The sequence below is a fragment of the Dromiciops gliroides genome, chromosome 6 (genome assembly GCF_019393635.1).
Source record: "Dromiciops gliroides isolate mDroGli1 chromosome 6, mDroGli1.pri, whole genome shotgun sequence".
NCBI classification, from domain to species: Eukaryota; Metazoa; Chordata; class Mammalia; order Microbiotheria; family Microbiotheriidae; genus Dromiciops; species Dromiciops gliroides.
In genome coordinates, this window is record NC_057866.1 from 101,723,184 (window position 1) to 101,744,068 (window position 20,885).

Below are 20,885 nucleotides of genomic sequence, written 5' to 3' on the forward strand. Positions count from 1 at the left end.
AGTTGCCCCAAAGTTGTAATTCTTTAAAGAATACCTAAGGGGGCAGCTAGGTGGCACAGTGGATAAAGCACCAGCCCTGGAGTCAGGAGGACCTGAGTTCAAATCCAGCCTCAGACACTTAACACTTACTAGCTGTGTGACCCTGGGCAAGTCACTTAATCCCAATTGCCCTGCTCCCCCCCCAAAAAATACCTAAGGACCCGCACCACCTATTTCCCCTTCACACTAACTAGCTGCGTGACCCTGGGCAGGTCACTTAACCCTCACTGCCCCTGCAAAAAATAAAATAGTTCATTAGGAGGGGGCAGCTAGGTGGTGCAGTGGATAAAACACTGGCCCTGGATTCAGGAGGACCCAAGTTCAACTCTGTAACCCTGGGCAAGTCACTTAATCCTCACTGTCCAGCAAAAAAAAAAAAAAAAAGGAAGAAGAAGAAGAGGGGAGCCATCAGGTACTGAGGTGACCTATTTCACTTCCAGAAACCTCTAATTAAAAAAACAATAGTGCATTAGAAAGATTGCATCGCCAGCACTCAGGGAGTGAAATGAGTCCTGGTGAACCCAGGGCTTGGAGGGGTCAGCCTCAGAAGCATCAAAACGGCCAGGTTTTTACTTTCTTGGCAATGTGCTTTGAGTATCCTTGCTCTAGAAGAAAAAAAGAGGAAATCCCACTTCCTCTCAGAAAGATCCCATCTCCCTTTGATGGAGAAAGTAGAGCCTGAAGCCAAAGAACTCACTGTCAGGAGTGTTTTTTTTTCTACATATGGAGGTCGGAGGGCAATTAACCCCTCCCCCCCAGTAGAGGAGATATCTGCCTTTTCCCCTTTATTTTACAGATAAGTGAATTGAAGTAACTCTCCCAAGGTCTTAGAGGGATGGCAGAGCTCGGAAGAGACCAGCCCAAGAGCTACCACTGATGTTGGAATAACAGAGGATATGTTGCTTACAGCATGCAAGTCCAATTAAAGACACATTCATTTATAGAAGCCTGGGTCCACTCTTCTCTGCTGGGACCTTCTACCAGCATCCACGTTGTGTTGAGCTACTGCCCCCAACTGAATAGAGTTCAGTCAGACCAAGGCTGGGCCTTGCTTGTGAAAACTAGAGCAGGGGCAGCTAGGTGGCACAGTGGATAAAGCACTGGCCCTGGATTCAGGAGGACCTGAGTTCAAATCCAGCCTCAGACACCTGACAGTTACTAGCTGTGTGACCCTGGGCAAGTCACTTAACCCTAATTGCCCCACCAAAAAAACAACAAAACCCAGAGCAACACTCAGCAATTGTTTCCTTTGCTGGATCTGGATGGGTGGAGCCCACGGGTACTAGCACAGTACAGTCTGACAGGATCCTTTGAGAAGGCCAGTGTAGTGGGGCTGGCTGACTCCTGGCCTGTGAACCTCTTAACAATCCAGTATGTCCCCAATAAAGACAGAGACCAGGGAAGGCCCCTTTAGAGGGGTTGGCCTTTCTCTTTTATTTCTCTGTGAAAACCCCCAAAGTCCTGCACAGTTGGATAAACAGATAGACAAGGGTTGTGTTCTTTTAAGACCTGCTTCTCCTCAAAGCCTGAGGATGAGCCTCCTTTTGTCCCTCACCCCAGGGCTCAGCTTTCCTAGCCTGCCCTCATCTATTCCACTGCTCTTTTCCCAGGGGGCTAACCTATCTGTACCCTTGAGGGTCAGTCTGGCCATCATGCTCCTGGGGGGGGGGTCTCAGGAATTTGTTTTTAAGTTTGTTTTTTCAAGAACAGTCCTAGTTGGGCTGGGGCAGTCAGGGCTTGGAGTTGTGGGGGCCCGTTGGTTTGAGGGGGGGTGGGATCGGGAGGGCACAAGATTTACCAGTTCCCCCCAGGTCAGCTCTGGGATGGAGGGAGATGACGATGCTGAATCTCCCTGTTATTGCTGGTGAATCCCAAGAAGGCCCCCACCTCTAGCCTCATAACAAGAAGGCCTGGTGTCATTTCTCTAAAATAACCCAAACCCTAAAGATGTGTATGCGTCAGAGATGAAGCTTCGTGCCCCAAGGGCAGGGGTGGGGAGGTGGTTAGGCTGGGGGTAGTTGTCAGCCATGGGGGCTTGGGAGCGGAAGAGGGAGATACTGGAGCAGGGATTGAGTGACTGAGACTGGGGAGGGAGTGTAATAAGTGTTGAGATGGCAGGACCCAGACAAACTGATCGACACTCAACTCCCTCCTCCATCCACACAGGATCTCCTAGGGTTTCAGCTGCCAAGCCTGCTTCCCGCCCCTCATCTACAACCCCGCCTCCAACTGTCCTAGAGAACACACTGCCGGAGGGGTCTTTGCCTCTACCGAAGGGTGTGTGTGGGGAGGGCCCTAGGGTCTTTGGTCGTGCCGAGCAGATACCCCCAATTAGAAAGTGCATGGAGGAGATGGGGGTGTGGGGACTCGGCAAGGGCTGGAACAGGGAGATGCAGGGGAGACACTGGTCCAGGGCTCTTGTTGAAAGTGTGCTTTGGGATCATCAGTGGTCAGGGCCAGGCCCCAGCTTCTCCAAGCCCACTCCACCGGCTACCCCCACCCCACCAGGGAATTCTGAGACTAGCCAGTGCCTTCCTCCTCCTCCTCCAGGCAGGAGCCTGGGGTTGGAAGCCTAGAGTTCGGGAATAGAAAATCCTGGGGCTGACACAGTGTGGGTGTGGGTGGATAAGGGTATGGTCACCGGAGCTTCGTGAACCTCTTTGGTCTGGGGATTCTGGGGAGGGAGTGTGGAAGCTGGGGTTCCCCAGGGCCAGGGGGCGGGGCCATGGCCCTAGATTCGGGACCAAAGGCCTCCATAGGCCATTGGGGGAGGGGCCTCGGTCATCTTGTCCAAACTAGAAAAAAAAACATTGGGAGAGTTCGGTGCCCGCGAAGTTGTCGGGCAAGGCGGCTGCGCTCAGATTTCAGTGGACTCGATGCGCTCCAGGCGGGACGGGGTCCAGGCCTTCTTCTCCTCCGCGGGGCCGCCGTGGGCCGCGGGCGCGGGCGCGGGCACGGGCACGGGCAGAGGCATGGGTGCGGGCAGGGGGGCGCCCGCGGCCCCCAGCTCCCCGAGGCGCCGCGCCAGCTCCTGGTTGCGCTGGTACATCTCCACGTAGTTGAGCTGCAGCTGCTTCTGGTACTCGATGACCTTCTCCTTCTCCTCCAGCCACACGCGCCGCTCCTCGGCGAAGCCGGCCCCCTGCCGCTCCCGGGCGCGCCGCTCGGCCGCCAGCTCCGCCTGCAGCCGGCCCACCTCCCTCCGCAGGGCCCGGGCTCCGGCCGTGTCCGCCGCGTCGCCCTCCCCGTCCTGGGGGGGGCCCGAGGACAAGGACGAAGATGAGGACGCAGCCGCCTGTCTGCGCATCTTGGCCTCGTCGCTCTCGCAGAGCTCGGCGGGCTCCCCGGCGGCGGCGGCTGCTGCGGAGGTCGCGTCGGCCGTGGTGGTCTCCCCGGCCCGAGGCTCACCGGGGCCTAGGCGCTCCCGTAGCCGCAGCCCCGGGACCAGCTCCGCCTCGCCCTCTCGCAGCTGCAGCTCCAGGCTGGGCTGCTTGGCGCCCAGCGAGTCCCTCAGGGTCAGCAGCTGCTCCTCTTTCTGGCGCAAGGAAGCCCGGCCCTCCCGCAGCTGCGAGCGCAGCCCCACGATCTCGCTCAGCTTCTGGCTCACGTCCGCCTGGGACTCCTTCAGCTGCTGTTTCAGGAGCGAGATCTCGCCCGCCTTCTGGCACACCTGGGGGCGAGGGAGGTGACTCCTACACCGTGCCCAGCACGGGCCCCCAACGTCTGCCAACGCCCGCCCAACATTGGTCTTCGGCGGGCCCCTCCCCAGCCTCCAACCTCAGCCCCAGAACAATCCTCTACATACAAACACCAGAGGTCATTCACCCCAAACCCTACAGACAGACGCACACACACACACATACTGACCCCAGAGGTCATTCGCACCAGCCCCCCTGCCCCCCTTCGTCTTCCTGGCTCTCGGGCCCCCTCTAGTGAGAAGATAGGGTTGTGGTGGAGCCGGGGCCAGGCTTGTGTGTTTTTTCTTTTCTGCAAGCCTAGCTTATCCCCGATGCCCCGCGGCGCCTCACCTCCCACTTGGTCTCCTCCATGCGGGGCAGGAAGTCAGCCTGCTCCTTCTGGCAGGCTGCCACCTTTTCCTGGAGTTCGTCTCGCTGCCGGGCGAGCCTGGCCGCGTCTTCCTGCAGCTGCTTCTTGTCCTGCTGCAGCCGCAGCACCTGCATCTGCAGGCCCTGCTGGGCGCGTTGGGCACGGCGGGTCACCTGCTGCAGCTTCCCCGCGCAGTTCTGCCTCAGCTCCTCCATCTCCCGCTCCCACACCTTCTGTCGCTCCTCAAACACCTGCGCGATGGCCGCCTCGCTCTGCTCCAGGCTTCTCCGCAGCCCGGCCACCTCCTGCTCCTTCTCCCACAGGCGCTCCTCCAGCTCCTGGATCACTGCATCCGGGGAAGGGGGAGAGGCCGGGAAAGAGCCCAGGCCCCCGGCGACCCCCCCCACGCTGCCGTTGCCGCCACCCTCCCCGGACCCCAGGGGGTTAAGCCTACCAAAGGAGGGGGTGCTCTTGCTAGAAGCCCTCCCACTGTCGGAAGACGAAAGGTCATGATAGCCGGGGCCCCCGCTGCTGGGGCCACCCCCGCCCCCGTAGCTGGCCGTGCCAATGCGGTTGATGTGACTGGTGGAGGCGCTCAGGGGCGCTAGGTGCTGGCTGTAGCCTGAGCTGTACGTAGGCAGACTGGTCAGTGAGTTTCGGCCTGAGTCGGAGAGTCCTCCTCCCCCACTGCTGCTTCCCCCACCCCCGCTGTTGCTGCCAGCCGGGGTCATAGTCCGGGCCTTGTCCAGCCCACCCCCCTTGAGGCCCCCGGGGCCTTTGCGGCTGTCTGACGCCCCATTGCTTTGGGGCGGACACAGGTTTTGCATTGAATGGAAATTCTTGGGCACAACTGGCTTGAAGGCTGACGGTCTCACCAGAGGCTCTGTGCACTGGAAGAGGAGACAGAGGGTCAGGATGGGCCCTCCACTTCCAGTGCACGTGGGGAGGTGGCAGTCAGGGATGAGGCTCGTTTCACGTGCACTAGGGGAGGGAGGGAGGGACCCTTCTGCTCACTGTTTACAGGAGGAGATGAAAATGGGAACTCAGGACAGTGCCCCCTCCGCTGCTTATACACTCAGAACGGCAGGGCTAGGGCTTCGAGCTGGGGTCCCTTCAGCTCGAGAATCCCTTGGATTTCCCCACACCCTTGCTCAGGCCCCCAGCCTTAACGGTCCCTTGTCTAGGGATGGGGGTGGGGGTGGGGCAGGAAGAGAATTGCTAAAGATAGCAGAGGCCGAGTGGGCAGCTAACCTGGTCCAGCTTGCCAGAGGTGGGCAGGATCTTCGGCGGATGGCTGGGCTCCCGGTACTGGGGTGGGGCCTTGTCACCGCTGCTGCTGACCATGTTGCCACAGGTATCTGTCCGGTCTCCGCTGACACCACCACTGGCCCCGGCCCGCAGATCCCCATTGAGGTGCAGGGAGTTGGCCAGGGCTTTGTCCTCCGAGGGGTATCTGGCTGGCAGGTCCCCGCTGCCAGACCCCGGCCCGCTGCCCCTTGGCCCAGGGTAGCCCCCTCGGCCACCCCCACCTGTCCGCGTGCCCACGCTCTTCATGGCAAATTCCTGGGCATGGGCCACACCACTGCCCACACTGCCCATGGCCACGAGTCGAGGAGCTGCCGGGCGGGGCTCGGGTGGCCGAGGGGCAAAGGCCAGGAGGGGGTCACGGCCGGGGTCGGCGCACACGGACAGGGTTTCCAGTTTCGCCATGGCTGAGTGAGCGGGGCACTGCAGACAAGGGGGCTGGTCAGCCAGGGGCCACGCTGCCCTCCATTCCCAGCCTCCACAACCCCAGAAGGGTCCTTCACTCCTTCATTCATTCAACAAACATCTATTAAATGTCTACTACGTGTGCGAAAAGCCAGAACCTAGAAGACAGAGCTGGCCAGGAAGACCTGGGTTCAAGTCTCTCTTCTGACACATATTAGCTGTGTGACCCTGAGCAAATCCCTTAATCTCTCCATGCTTTGGGCAGCTCTCTGAAAGGCAGGAGGCCCCACTGCATCAGGAGGGGGAATTTCCTCTCTGAGGCATTCCCTTTACCAAGGCCCAGTCCCCAGTATAAAGAAGCTAGTGCAGGCTTGTATAGGGGGCACAAATTTGGATGAGATGGAGCCCTTGCCCTCAGCAGGGAGCAAGATAACTGCACGGATGACTAACACAATTAAGCACATATCATGGAAAGGGTGTCTTGTGAATCTGGGAAGCTGACTGGATTTCTGGTCAGAGTATCCTCACTCCTGGGCAATGGGCAAACTTGAGTTGTCCGCCATGGTACAGGGAAAGGAATGCAGTCACACATTCAGAATCAGAAGCCGTGGCATTGAATGACAGCTCCTTGCTACCAGAGTGAGCCTTCTCTGCACCTCAGTTTCCTAATCTGTTAAACGATTAGGGGTCCTTCAGCTCCAAATTCAAAAATTTTAGGTGCTAATAGACTTACTGGTCTACACTGCCCCCTATTGGCAGAGCGAGGCAGTTGGCTCTAGGTAACCAAGGACTTGGGGATAATAGAATGGGGATCTTCTGGTTGCCAAACCTAAAAAAAAAGCAGGGACCCCTGGGTTCCGAAGTGGCCACCTGGAGAATGAAAGCAATAGGGAGGGAGAAAGAATCAAGAGGGTAAGCTGGGCCTGGAACTCGAGCTATAGAAGAAATTAGGAGGCTCAGATCCTAGCCAGGCGTCCTAGAAAAAAGCACAGGACTTCCATCTCTAAGTCCCATCTATAAATGGGGGCAACATGCTACCTCCTTAAAAGAGATTGCTATGGGTTTAGAAACTTTCTAGTGCAAAAGAAATAAGGGCAGTTACTTGTATTTTATTTTTTTATATGTACCTCTCATTTCCTGTAATCCTATCCTGGAGTTTTCTGTGTGACCTCTTTCCCTTGTGAATAAACTCTGATACCCACCCTCTTTTTTGAGATCTGGAGTATGTGGAGATAGTGGGAGGGCAGAGAAGAAAGGAAAGAGGAGGGAATGACACAAGTGGGGTCCAGGCACAGTGGAGAAGGGAGGGATTAGGGATGGGGGATGACAGGGCTCTGGATCCAGGGAGACAGGCAGGCTCAGGGCCAAGGAAGGTCAGGAGGGAGAGTATTTGAGGTTGGGCTGAGAAATCAGGGAATAACAGAACCCGTAAAAGAGAAGAGCTAAGGCAGTATTTAAGAAATAATCCTCAGCATCAGTTTGGAAGTAGGGTTGATGTCCCAGAAGTTAAACACAGATTCTTTACAACAACAATAATAATAAATGCAGAATTTTGGCATCCTCCCACCCCCAGGAACTTTCCTCCCAACAATCTTGTAAGTTTTATCGTCTCCATTCTACAGACGAGGAAACTGAGGCTGAGAGATTATGTGGTTTGTCCGTGGTCACACAGCTTAGGTAGCAGAGCCAGAGTTCAAATCTAACTCTCCTAGTTCCAATATTCTATTATAAGCATCCCAGGAACCACTCCCCACCCCAAAGACGGGGAGGACCCCAAGAGGAAGGCCCTATTTATTTATTTACATTTATTTATTAGGGGTGAGGGGACAACAGGGAAGGCTTCCTGGAGGAGATGGCCTTTAAGGTGGACCTCAGCTACGGACAGGAATTCTGCAGTTGAGCTGGATCATCGGGAAGGACAGAATGGGGTTAGGCATCAGGACAGGACAGTTAGGGAACTTGGTAGCGGGTTGAGGGAGGCTCTGAAGCCCAGGCCTAGAAGTCTGAACTTTCCTCAGTAGGTGCTAAAGACAGAGGGGTGAGGTGACCAATTCGAGCCTGACCTCAACACTTCAAGGCCCTGGTAGCAACTTGTGTCTACGCCTTCCCGGCTCTTCTCGGGTGCTTGGGCCAGCACAATGACGAATCTCTCCAAACTCAGCTAAGGCTCGTCTTGGCTAACGGACATACTGCCTCTCTCAGGGTCCTTTCTTAGATAGCTTCCCAGGTTGGTAGGCTCTGTGGGTCCTGAAGAGACAGCCCGTTCCAGTGCCTACCTTCTTAAACTGTAGGTCTCTACCGGGTATGAGATAACTGAACGTGGGGGTCATTAAAAACTTGGCAACAGGCGAAGGTTATGCGTGCCTATTTTATATACCTACACACCCAGGGTCCAGTAAAAGTTTCTCAGGTGAAAAGGGAAAAGTTTCAGAAGCCCTGTTCTAGTGCATCCATTGAGAGCTAAGCTCAGACTAAAGAAGACCTGGGTTTGAATCCTGCCTCCAATACTCACTAGCTGGGTGACTTGAGTAAGTAGTCGAACCTACCTAGAGTGTGGTTCTTTTCATCGGGGGGTTGATGGTCTCTCAGGTCTCTTCCAGCTCTCATTCTATGACTCCATAATTCCTCACCAATATCACCTTGAGAACCTTGGGGAGGCAGCAGGATACAACAGAGAGAGAGCTGGATTTAGACAGGGGACTCTGAGGAGGCCGTTACCAAAGGGTGGTGTGGGGAGTGATGGGCGCACGGGGGAAGCAGGAGTGGAGGTGGGACAGACTCTGTGAGCAGCAGCGGGATATGAGAGCCTGGGGCTGGGGACCGTCACAGGCAACAACCCCCATATAGTGAGCAGGGGAAACTGGTGAGAAATGGTGCCCAGATTTCTCTTCCTCCTCATCCCGCCTTCTGCTAGAAGCCTTTCCCAATCCTCCTTAATGCTGGTGGCTTCCGTCTGGATGATCTTTTCTCTTGTGTACCATACATCCTGTTTGCACACACTTTTCTCATTTCATTAGAATGCGAGCTCCTTGAAACCTTTTTACTTTTCTGAGTATGTCCAGTCCATGGCACATAGTAGGCCCTTCATAAATACTTGACAGAATAGAGTCAGAAGATACAAGGTGGGGTGAGACAGGACTAAGAGGTCAAAGTCAGAGGCAGAACAACAATAACACAATCTCAACAGTGCCGTGGAGTTCAAAGAATGCTCTTCTCACCACCACCCTAGGGGAGCGAGTCTTATTATTCCCATTTTACAGATGAGGAACCTGAGGCTCAAAAAAGAGTGGTTGTATTACCCAGGGTCTTGCAGCTGGAAAAGTGTCAGAACTCAACTACAGGCTCATGTCTCTCTTGGCTACAATACAGTAGTCTTTAAGTCTCCATGGCAAGCATGTGATCTGTGTAGAGGGGGGCAATTAAAGCCATGGAAGTGAAAGGAATTCTTCAAAAGGGTGTGCAGAGAGAAAAGAGGGTGAATTTATAGCCCCTGGGCTCCCACTGGTCCCACAAGGCTAGGAGAGGGCCTGTCTTCCCCAGCTCTCATCAGTCCTGGGGGGACTTTGCTTCCAGAAACCTGTCCCTTCAGGGCTCCCCCCCCCCTTACATCTCAGCCACTGGGCCTACAGGTGTGGAGGTCTAACAGCCTTGACCTTGAAGATGTCCCTTCCCCCTCTCTGAGCTGGAGTCTTCCCCTTTATAAAAAAGAGCAGACTAGGGGCAGCTAGGTGGCGCAGTGGATAGAGCACCGGCCCTGGAGTCAGGAGGACCTGAGTTCAAATCCGGCCTCAGACACTTGACACTTGCTAGCTGTGTGACCCTGGGCAAGTCACTTAACCCCAAATGCCTCACTGAAAAAAAAGAAAAAGAAAAAAAAAGAGCAGACTGGACTTGAATCTCAAAGCTCTAACAGTCAGAGAAACTCAGGCCCGGCCCCAAGGACTCCAGTTTCCCCCTCCCTTCTTGTAATACAGACCGGTTGGGGGGGGGGGGCGACCTGGGACAGGAGCTGACATTCCCACTCCTTGGCCTGACACTAAAGGTTCACTAGCCAGGACTAACACCTGCGGGCCTGGCCGGAGGGGGGGGGGCGGTGAGGAAGGGTAAAGGACATTCTTAAACTTTCTCCATTTATCATTAACCTCAGTGCCTGCCCCAGATCCCCCTCCCAACTCCCACACTGGAATGCGGAAATGGGGGGGAGGGGTGTGTATGTTTATGCGCTCTATCCTGGGCACCTTTACAGGTGTGTTCATGTATCTGGGGGCGGGGGAACAGACACAAAGAAAGAATAACTGAAGGCTTAGGCTTTCGTTACACTTCCCCCCTCAAGCAGCTAAATCTGGGGAGGTGCTAGAAAGACACCCAAATGTCCCAACCCAGAAGCTCCCTGGCCTGAGGGTGACTCACCGTGCTCCCATTCTCTTACCCCACTCCTCAAGCTCCTTCCTCCCACAGGCCCTTAACTCTGTCCATGAGGTGATGTGTGAGTGGCTCAGGGAATGGGAGGGTCAGATGGGCAGAAGGGGCCGGTGCTGGGGTGGGGGCAGGGCAGGAGGCCTTCCAGAAGCTTAGTAAGTGAAGGCCGGGTTTCAGGGTGGGAACAGGTGAGTTGGCCTGAGACTCTCCTTGCCCCAAGCCCTGAGAAATTAACCGGAGACCACACACTCCTAGGTTTGCACCTGCCCCCCCTCCAGAATTCCCTCCTGGATAAATGTATGCACACATGCACACATGTGCACATGAGGCGACAAGGCCTGCGGAGGAGGTATCTGTTAAGGAGCATCAGCCACTCTGGTCATTGCCAGAGGGCTGTGTCCCCAGAGAAGGAAGCAGACAGCCCCACCCTCCAAGAAGGCAGGCAAGAACTTAGGGCACAAACATTCCAGAAAGGAGGGTTTATGTGACACTTCTGCACTGGAACCTCCCCCATACACACAACCACACACATATGCACATGCACCAGTGTGCTCCCTCTAAGGGGGGGGGGAGTGCGCCTCTGGGAGGCCTCCCCTCTTCAAACTCCTTCCACCTGTTTTCTGTAAACACAGACTCCTGTATCTGATATGTTGGCTTGGCCTTCCCCAATAGCCCTTCCAAGACAGGTGTCCTGTGTGTGGAGGGGTATCTCTTGTTACTGTTCTGGGGATTTCCGGGTTGAACCCTGGTGGGAGGTAGGAATGGACCCTGACCCTTTGTCCCCAAACAGCTAAGACAGGTGTCTGATTACCCTCCCCACCCCACCCCAAATGAAGGGCCCTAATACAGAGCCAGGCCAACTGGGCTTATTAGGGAGAAGGATTGGGGCAAGGACTGATTCCTTCCTGGTACATTGGGCCAGGCTCAATTGATTCGCTTGGCTTTCACCTTCCCTGACTGTAACAGTGTCAGCCTCTGGAACTTCCTCACCCCCTCCTCCTTCCCAACAGTGCTCCAGCCCACCCACCTATTAATCCACGTGGCTAATTTAGTCACCAAAGGTCCCCATCTTTTCCCATAAAATCAAGAATGCAAGGAACCTTGAAGACCATCCAATTTAGGGGTTCTTAACCTTTTTTTGTATCATGGACCCCTTTAGCAGTCTGATGAAGCTTATACAGATTTTCTGGGAATCATGTTTTTTAAAATCATCAACATATATAGGATTACAAAGGAAGCCAATTAGATTAAATACAATTATCAATTTTTTTTCAAAAACTGGTTCATAGACCCCAGATCTAAGAGCCCCTGATCTAGTCCAACCTTCTCATTTTACAGAGAGTGAAACTGAGGCCCAGAGAAGGAAGGACTTACTCAAGGTCATACGGATAATAAGCAGAAGAAGCAGAATTTGAAATCAGTTCTTCTGACTTTAAAATTCAGTTTTATCTCTATCCTGACATTCTTTGTCTTCTTCTTAGGGAATACAAGATGCTATACTGTCCCCTAGGTCACTCACTCCAAGGCCTGCTCCCTGGGCTCCGGGAAGTTAGATTCACTGAATAAACCCTCTCCTTGTGCTGTTAATTGTTTTAACCTAAGTACAGAACTTTGCATTTATCTCCATTACATTTCATCTTCAGTAGAAACAAATGTATACACGTTAACTGTGACTCTTAAAAAAAAAAAAAAAAAGGAAAGCCAGGCTTGGAAGGGGACACAGAACAAACCCACTTGCTAGTTGTTTGGCTAAGATGTGGCTTGATGCAGACAGGAACTGGACTTGGCTGTAGGAAGATCTGGGTTCAAGTCCCACTTCTGAGTCTATAAATTATAGATGGGTTGTCTGTTAATTCATTTAGCTCTACTGTGGAAGCCGTAGCTGGGGGAAAGAGTTGTTCGCCTCTGTTGATGTTTATATTTAAAGTGATCCTTTTTTTAAATGTCACCTCATTAGGTTCCACTCATCATTCTGGCCTACTGAGATCTTTTTGGATCCTGGCTATGCTGTTTAACAAGTTAGCTACCCCTCCCAGCTTTGTGGCCTCTAAAAAGCTGATAGGAATGTGAGCTATGCTTTCCTCATCCAAATAACTGATCAAAATGCTTCGGATCCTTGGGGCCTCCACTGAGCCCTTCCTCAAATCTGACCACAATCCCTCGCCTCACCCTATCACCAGGGCGGACAGATTGCTAAAGGTCCAGTGCTCCTCATTCTCTTCCTTCCCATTCTCTGCCAACAGCCTGTGCCAGACAGAATCAGGAGGTTGGGTTCTATTATTTATAAAGTCCTTTCCATGATTTCCAAAATCCTGTGATCCTCTTAGGGGCAAGGCCTGGGACAGCACTGGGACAAGGGGCTAGAGGCTACAGAATCCATTGTCCTCTGATGCCTCTCCTTCTTCTGCCACTTGCTGGCTTCACTCCTGAGACTAGATTTCAGCTTGTGGTCCCCCTGACTCCGAGATCCATTTCTGCCATGTTAGAGATCTGTGCCATTCCTATTTTCATTCCAGATTCCCCACCTCCAGGCTCTTTGCCTCTCAGGCCATTCCCAATCAATGTTGCACACAGTCAGATTCATCTTCCTCCTGCACAAAGCTGAGTGTGCCCTGCACACTATTTATCAGTGGCTCCCTATATTGTCTAGGGGATAAATTCCATAGTCCTTAGTGTGACATTAAAGACCCTACCTCATGTAATCGCCAGTTATCTTCCCAGTCAGCCCTACCAGGGAGAGGGAGACAGGAGGATGTCATGGAAAGAAGCCTGAATGTGAGTTGGGACCTGGTTCTGCAACTTACTACTAAGAAGACCAAGTCACTTCCCTTCTCTAGGCAGGGGGCTCTTCATCTATTTAAACAAAACAAAACAAAAAAGGAGGAGATTGGGGCAAATGCCCTCTGAGATTCCTTCCCATGCGAAATCCTACTACCTGAGAGCTTCTCATTGCTCTAGGCATGTCTTCTCTGCTTCCACTGGGCCAGTCTCCTAGTCCCCCAAACATATCAGGATAATGGGACCCCTGAAGGCAGGCACCAGGCTTCCATCATGCATGTGTTCCTTTCTCTCCCTGCCTCCCCCTTACTCCCTCAGTACATGGCAGGCATAGGCAAACACTTAAGGTCAGCTCGAGCCCCAACTACATGCAGAGGATGTCGGTGTTAGGAGAGAATTTAGCAATCACCTTTTACAGCTGAAGAAACTGAGGCCTTCTTTAAAGCCCGCCCATCTCACCCACTCCTGAACTTCCAAAGCACTGAATTAGGTTGGCACACCCAAGGACCCATGACGTCCTGTTCTCAGTCTCAGGGGAGAAGTTGAGCCTTACTTCTCTCCAGCCTGGGTGAGCTTCCTTGAGTTGCGGGGCCTAGGCTTATCCCTGCTCCATCTGATTCAAATATTTATCAAGCTCTTAAACTGTGGTAATCACTGGGGCGCCCTCCCCTACCTCACCTGGGCTCAAGAAGGGTCTAGGCACACAATGGGACTCTGAGGCAGCTTGGGGACCTAGTAAACAGAGCACACTCACTAGCTGTGTGACCCTGGGCAAGTCACATAAGCTTTCTCACCTTCAGCTTCCCAGTCTGTAAAATGGGGGGTAATTATGAGGATCAAATGAGATAACTTGTGTACAGTGCTTTGCAAAACAACACACTATATAAAAGCTAGCAAAAAAAAAAAGCTAGCTATTATTATTATTGGGAACTGGGGCAGGAAGGTCACAAGTTGAGACCTCCCACCCACACACATACTTTCTCCTCCTCCTAATTCCTCCCTACCCTTTTCAGATCCCTTTGGTATAGGTCCTCCCCCCCCCCCCCAACGACTTAAAGCTCCTCGAGGGCAGAACTTGTCTTTCCTGTTTGTGTCCCTGGGACCTAGCACAGTGCCTGGCACATAGTAAGACATTTAATACATGTTAGTCTTCAGAAGATAGATTGCCTGATGCTCTGGAGGGTAGTACCCTCATAGCGCCACTTGCACCCAAGTAGGACAAGGAAGAGACTCAACCATATGACACCTTTTCTGGCTCTGCCTCTTTTCTGGGCATCAGTTTCCCCATTTTCATAATCACGGGGCTAGTCCAGCTGACCTCTATAGCTTAAAGGGGCCATGGGACTATAACATCTGCTTCCCTCAGCTATCAGAGATGGCCCCCTTGGACCCTAGGAGTGCCATGTTCATTATCCAGACCACTAGCCCAGAGCGGGTGCAGTCAAGTTTTAGAGCAAAGAATCCCACCTTAAGTTATAGATTTAAAGTTGGAAGGGCCCTCAGAAGTCTCTAGTTCAATCCCCTCATTTTACAGATGAAGAAACTGAGGCCCAGACATGAGGTGAATTGATTTGTTCATGATCACAAAAGTGGCAGAGCCAAGATTTAAAACTAGGTACTTGGGGCAGCTAGGTGGTGCAGTAGATAAAGCACTGACCCTGGATTCAGGAGAATCTGAGTTCAAATCAGGCCTCAGACACTTGGCACTTACTAGCTGTGTGACCCTGGGCAAGTCACTTAACCCTCATTGCCCCACAAAAAAAAAAAAAAAAAAGAACTAGGTCCTTTCATTCTAGTCCTTTCCTCTTTCTTCTTTTCTCTCTCCGCCCTCACCCCTTCTCCCCATCACAACTGCCTCTCATATTATTCAAAACCCTGCAGTAGCTCCCTGTTGCCTGCCTACTGAAGTTCAAACACTTGTGTCTAGAGTTCAATGACTTCCACAATCTGGTCCCCCATTTTGTACTTTTTCCCACGCTCTTTGGCCAGACTGGCCTCTTCTCTGCCTCTGTGATGACTTGGTGGTCCTGTGACCATTCCCTTCCATGCTCTGTGCCTCCTCCACTCCTTGGATGCCCTTGGTGTTCTTCGCTTTAAGGTCCACCTTCTTCACCAAACCTTCCCCGTCCTCCCTCTCAGACTCTCCCTGACTATATAACCCTGGAGAAGTGTTATCCCCCTACTAGCCAGCAAGGTCCTTGAGGGCAGAGGCCCTTTGCCATCTACTCGGTATCTCCCCATGGCTTAGCACGGGCCTGGGTACACCTCCTTCACTTAGTAGATGCTTGTTGAATGAATGAACGTGGACAGCAGTAGCTTCTCCACTACCACCTCCCCTCCCCCAATGCCACTGCCCTACCATCCTGGGTCCCAAAGCTCCCAGCCTGAAAAGGGAAGCCAGGACATGAATGCATAAAAGTGGCCAAAATGACCACTCAGGTTAGCCTGAGGAGGAGTAGAGGAGCAACAAAAAACAGGTCAAGTACATCTGAGAAAGCTTTTCTGAGGGGGGTTTGGGAGGCAGATTTTGTGGGAAGGGGAGGGGAGGGAAGGGGAGAAGGGCAAGTAGGGAATGGAGAGGGCACAGGGGGATTAAGAGGAGGGGGGTGTCAAGAAATCAAGGAACACTGGCCTTGGTCCTTACCTGGGTGGTGGTAGGAGTTAGGACGGGAGGAAAGGGGAGCTCAGGATTTGCTCAAATTCGGCCTAAAGTGTAGTGGTGGGCTAGGACTTCTGAGTCCTGTCTTCGTGCTGTTCTCTTTCCCTCCCCACCCCCTCCCCCCCAATCTGGCAGCATCTGGCTGGACGCCCGAGGGCTTAGAGGGCACCCTCCCACACACATGACCAGGGGACGGATGACCCAGGTGTCCGGCTCTATTCCCGGTCTCTCTCTCTCCCCCAACTCCCGACTGTGGGGCGACCTCAGGCTGGAGATGAAGAGGACATATGGAACCAGGGACCCAGGTGTCCGAGATAGAAAGGGGAAGGGAGGAAGGCAGAGGATCCCGCCTCAGGGGGTTCCCCCAGCGCCATCCCTGGTCCCACTGGGTACCCACGGACCCCCTGGACCCCCTACCCTAACTGGGGTGGCAGTGACGTCATCCCTGCCGCGCCCCTCCGCGCGTGACGTCATTGCCTGTCCCACTCCCCACCAAGACCCCTTCCCCACGCCAGGGCACCCGTGGGGGCAGTGCCCCCCGCCTCCCCCCCCCGCCCAGAGTGGGCACCACCGCACGGAGGGCCAGAGGGCCGAAGCCGCCCGCGGGCCCCCACCCCCTACGCCGCGCTCACTCACTGTCTCTGCCCGCGGGGCCGGGGTCTCTGCGCCTCCGCCTTTCGCTGGCGCTGCTGCAGCCGAAGCCCGAGAGCTGGAAGGCGGGCGGGCGGGCGCTGGGCGCGGGGAGCGGCCCGCGGGCTCCGGCGCCCCCGCCCCTCCGCTCCCCGCTCAGCTCCGGCTCCGCTCCTGCGGCAAACGCCAGCCCCCCCGAAACCACGCCCCTCCCACCCAGGCCACACCCCTCCAAGCCCGCCAATCGCGCTATCTGGGGCGGAGCTAACGCGGGCCCCGCCCCCGACCTTCCCCCTCTCCACTGAGCCGCAGCCGTCTGTCCGTTCCTCTTACCTCCTACTAATCCTCCCCACTCCGATCTATACCTGGAAGGGGGCATCTCTCAACGCCCCCCCCCCCCGACTCTCGGGCTCAGCCCCCCTCTCCCCAGCCTCAGTTTCTCCAGATATAAACTGAGGGGGATGAGCTCAAATTCCAAGGTCCCTTCCCGCTTTAAATCCTCTGATCCGCCCGGGGCTGAGCTGTCCCTCCTGTGGGTCTCCCACGGGCACCTCCTCCTGCCCCGAGCCAGAAAGCAAATAGAAGCCACCCGGGGTCCTCGCGAGCAGGGTCTCTCCTCGAGGACCAGAGAAAAAAAAGATCACGGGAGGAACTTTTCAACCGACCCGGGTGACCCAGGCGCAGCAGCGGGAAGCAAGGCAGGGTTAGGGGACGTCCAAGGTCAGAGACCCCTATCTCTGCGGAGTGTCCACCTGCTCCCAAATACGCCTCCATCTGATCCGGGGCGACGGGAGCCCAGGCCCCTAGGCAGAGAAGAGAGACCCCTGGGCTGTATCGTCCTCCCCCACCCCTGCAGGCCAGTCCGCTCTCTTCCTACACTACTCTAGGGTCCACCCGGCCCGGAGCCTCCAGTTCTCTGCTGGCATGCACACAGACCCAGACAGAACACGGGCTGAGAACTCGGGTGACCACTGTGCTCGGGGCCGAAACAGACCCAGAAACGATTTCCCGGATTCCGTACCAAAGCAGTGCCTCGGTCCCCACCCCGCCCCCCAATCCAGCTCTGGCCAGCCGGGTGCGGGAAGGGTGGGAGTGCGAACCGGATCAGTGGCTATCTCTCGAGCGCTATCTTCGCAGAGGGAGGCCTCACCCTCCACACTTTCTCCAAACCACTCCTGACCCTGTTTCTATTCCTAGCCTCAGAGCACCCCAGCCTTTCATCAGCTCTCCTCCCTTTCACAAGCAAATTCCTCTAATACATCTCCACTCACTGCCCCCACGCCCTCCTCCCTAAGCCTTGGCAATCTGTTTTCAATCCTCAGCGCTAAGAAACTGCTTATCCAAGGTCAGCAGACTTCCCTATGAAAAGCGCCAAACCCAACGCCTCGTCCGCCATGACCTCTCCTCTGGATACTTCCTTACAACTTTCTCCTGGCTCGCCTTTATCTCTGTAAATCCTTTCCTGCAGCCCCAAATCTGGCTTCTAGTCTTGGTGCTGGGTGATATTGGACAAAAGTCCTTTCCTGAGGATAAAATGGGGCCATTATTATTTGCACTGAGACAAGGCGGCAGGGAGGATGGAGGGAGAGGTGTCATCCTCCAAGACTGGCTCCAGTTAGAGTCTTGCCTCCGACAAATACTGGCGGTGTCCGTGGGTAAGTCACTCCATCTTAGTCTCCTTCCTCTCTTTCCCCATTCCCCACCTCTATGAACACAAATTATCAACAAGATGCATATCTGCATATGTGGAGGGGGTTTCTCACCCAAACCATTGAGATCTCTGGTCCAGACCCCTTAGCCTCCTCCCCCACCCCACCCCAATACAAGCGATGGGCTATCTCACTAAGTCCTTATAAGGACCAATTGAGAAAAAGCATGCGATACACCATATAAATGTCACCTACGCTTGGAGTCCCAAAAGTCTTAGCGCAGCTTCATGCTCCCATAGCTTAAAACTGCACCAAGACTTTTGGGATGGTCTTCTCACTTGCTAGTCAGCTTGTTGCCCAGGACTCCTGTAATATCTCCAGGGACAGTGGCCAGTTGGCATGATTATCTAGCTAGGAAGGGTCCCAAGCAAGATCTGAACCTAAGTCCTACTCTGAATTCAGTGCCCTTGTCCCTATACCACTATGCTCTCTGCCCAGAATCCTCCATGACTCCTCGAAACTAACACGTGCCAATCTAGACCATTAGGACTATCCCATCTTTCCCTTGGTCTCATGGGGCTCCTCTCTCCTGCCAGTCCATTCTTTCCATCCTGATGTCTCTTCTATCATCATCCTCTCTCCTGAACCAAGCTCATGTTAGTTCTGCCATCCCCCCCTTCCCCATTACTTCACATCTAGATTTTTGCAAATCTGACATATTTCAGCTGCTGGTCACCTCCCCCAATATTCCATTCTGCAGGGGGTCAGCCCAAATCCCCCTGCCTCCCCTCCCTCTCCAACTTCAGCCAGGTCCTTGCCTCGTTCTTCCTTGTGTATCACTTCTGCCTCCACTCCAAATCTCACCAAGGGCCCAGAATGCTCTGGCTACCTCCCAGAAGCCAGCTAGGTTGCTCCCCTGTATGCACCCTCACTTAGAGCCCTTAGCTCTGCCTCCAAACCACTTACTCCTGTATTTCTACACAACAGCCTCACCTATTGCTGGGCTTTATGATATCGTTGTTTCTTGTCTTGGGTTGGCTCTCTGGTGAGAAGCAAAATTCCTCACAGGCAGGATGTGTCTACCACACAGAATGGCTCACACAGAACTAGGCACAGCTCCTGAGTTAAATTGAGCTCACACTCCCTCTTTACAGCTCTCCAAAGGTCCCTCGTCTTAGCATCTTGGATTCAGAAGAGATCTTAGATGTCCCCTAGTGCAAACTTCTGCTTCCTGCAAGAATCCCATTTAGAAAACCCCAGACAGGTGATTATCCGGCCTCAGCTTGAAGACATCCAATGATGGGAAGCTCACTTCCTGTTTTGATAGCTTTGGCTGCTGGGAAACTCTTATTTGAAGTGAAAACCTGCTCCCCTACAATTTCCCTCACTTCTCCTAGTTCCACCCCCGGGACCAAACAAACAAAATCTAAGCCTTCTTCCACATGACAGTAATTCAGATCATTGAAGACAGTACCCACTTCCCAAGTTCTGGTCCCACATCTCCAACTGACCATTGGCGATGACCATCTGGAAGTCCTGATGGTGTGTCAAACTCAGAATTCAACTCACCTCTCCCCCCCCCTCCCAAAACCCATGAACAATGCCTCCCCTTGATTTCCCTATCTCTGCAGGGATCTGTCATTTCTGATGGCTCCTCCTCCTTCATAGCCAATCTGCTGCCAATTTCAACCTCTATAATCTCTTCAAACTGTTTCCTTCTCTTCACTGATACTACTGCCACTACTGAGTTTAGACCTTTGTCACCATTACCCTGAACTACTTGTAACAACCTACTTTCAGTCTCTCCCCTCTCCATTCCATCCTTCTTGGTTAGTTGTTCAGTCATTTTCAGTCACGTCCAACTCTGTGAGTCCATTTTGTTGGTTTTGCTGACAAAGAAAACTGGAGCAGTTTGCTATTTCCTTCTCCAGCTAATCTGATGGATGACGAAACTGAGGCAAATGGGGTTAAACGACTTGTCCAGGGCCACAAAGATATTAAGTGTCTGAAATCAGATTTGAATTCAGGAAGAGGAGTCTTCCTGACTCCAGGCCTGGCGCTCTATCTACTGTACCACCTGGCTGCCCTTTTCCAATCTTCAGACAGCTGCTAAAATAATCTCAATATAAAAGCCTGACTACGTCACTTCCTTGCTCAAAATACTTCCATAGCTCCCTATTGCATAAAGCATAAATATTCCTTACTCTGGTACCCAAAGCCTCCATAACCTGGCTCCAACCTCTTTCTAGGCTCATTTCATAATGCTGCCTTTAAAGTACTCTGTATTTCAGCCAGATGGAGGCATCAGCTGTTTTCCAGTCTTGGCCTGCACCATCCTCTGTCCATGCCTCATTTAAGCAGGCCCTCCCCAATGCGTGCAGTGCCTTCCCTCACTCCCTCCTCCATGAAGGATGTCCTGATCACTCCAAAGGAGACTTCTCCCTTCCTCCAGCTTTCCCCTGCATTTGTCTGGATGCGTCTCTCGTAGTCACATTCTCGGAGTCAACCTTAGAGCACAGTTGCTCATGTACATCTGTGTTCTCTCCTCCCTCCTTCCCTGGACTGGATTGTAAGTGCCTTCAGGGCAGGGAACAAGCTGCTTCTGGTTTTCTCTTCATTTACCGTGATCCCAGTAGGATTCCGTTCTCTCCTCCTCCTGGTGGCTTCCCAGGAGAGCCGCATCGGGTACTGACCTTTAGAAACTAAGTGACTAGGGCCAAGTTACCCAACGGCAGCCTCAGTTTCTTTACGTGTCCTCCAAAGGATCTGTGGTATAGCCTTGACTTAGAAAATGAAGCTAGTTGGTGCAGTGGATAAAGCACCGGCCCTGGATTCAGGAGGACCTGAGTTCAAATCCGGCCTCAGACGCTTGATACTTAACTAGCTGTGTGACCCTGGGCAAGTCACTTAATCCTCATTGCCCCGCCAAAAAAAAAAAGAGAGAGAGAGAGAAT

General features: G+C 53.5%; 1 protein-coding gene across 4 annotated transcripts; it reads right to left on the reverse strand.

The window, feature by feature from the left end:
- Positions 1 to 328: 328 nt before the first annotated feature.
- LZTS3 (leucine zipper tumor suppressor family member 3) lies at positions 329 to 17,978 on the reverse strand. 4 transcript variants are annotated; one of them, XM_043969935.1, is made up of 5 exons: positions 17,304 to 17,978; positions 8,343 to 8,444; positions 5,338 to 5,814; positions 4,068 to 4,976; positions 330 to 3,709 (listed from the first exon to the last, which is right to left on the reverse strand). In XM_043969935.1, exons 3-5 carry the CDS (start codon positions 5,794 to 5,796, stop codon positions 2,897 to 2,899), a joined length of 2,181 nt encoding a protein of 726 aa, XP_043825870.1. In that variant the 5' UTR covers positions 5,797 to 5,814; positions 8,343 to 8,444; positions 17,304 to 17,978; the 3' UTR covers positions 330 to 2,896. The 4 variants fall into 4 exon arrangements, with proteins under 4 accessions (XP_043825872.1, XP_043825870.1, XP_043825869.1 ...); XM_043969934.1 differs by lacking the exon at positions 17,304 to 17,978 and adding an exon at positions 16,289 to 16,481; XM_043969936.1 differs by lacking the exon at positions 17,304 to 17,978 and adding an exon at positions 15,638 to 15,746.
- Between the last annotated feature and the right edge of the window lie 2,907 nt (positions 17,979 to 20,885).

Coding starts and splice junctions, on each gene's coding strand:
- LZTS3 (XM_043969937.1), bottom strand. CDS start 5,796: ATGGCGAAACTGGAAACCCTGTCCGTGTGCGCCGACCCCGGCCGTGAC. Junction 4,977..5,337: donor CCTCTGGCAAGCTGGACCAG/GTTAGCTGCCCA, acceptor CTCCTCTTCCAG/TGCACAGAGCCTCTGGTGAG. Junction 3,710..4,067: donor TGGAGGAGACCAAGTGGGAG/GTGAGGCGCCGC, acceptor CCTCGCCCCCAG/GTGTGCCAGAAGGCGGGCGA.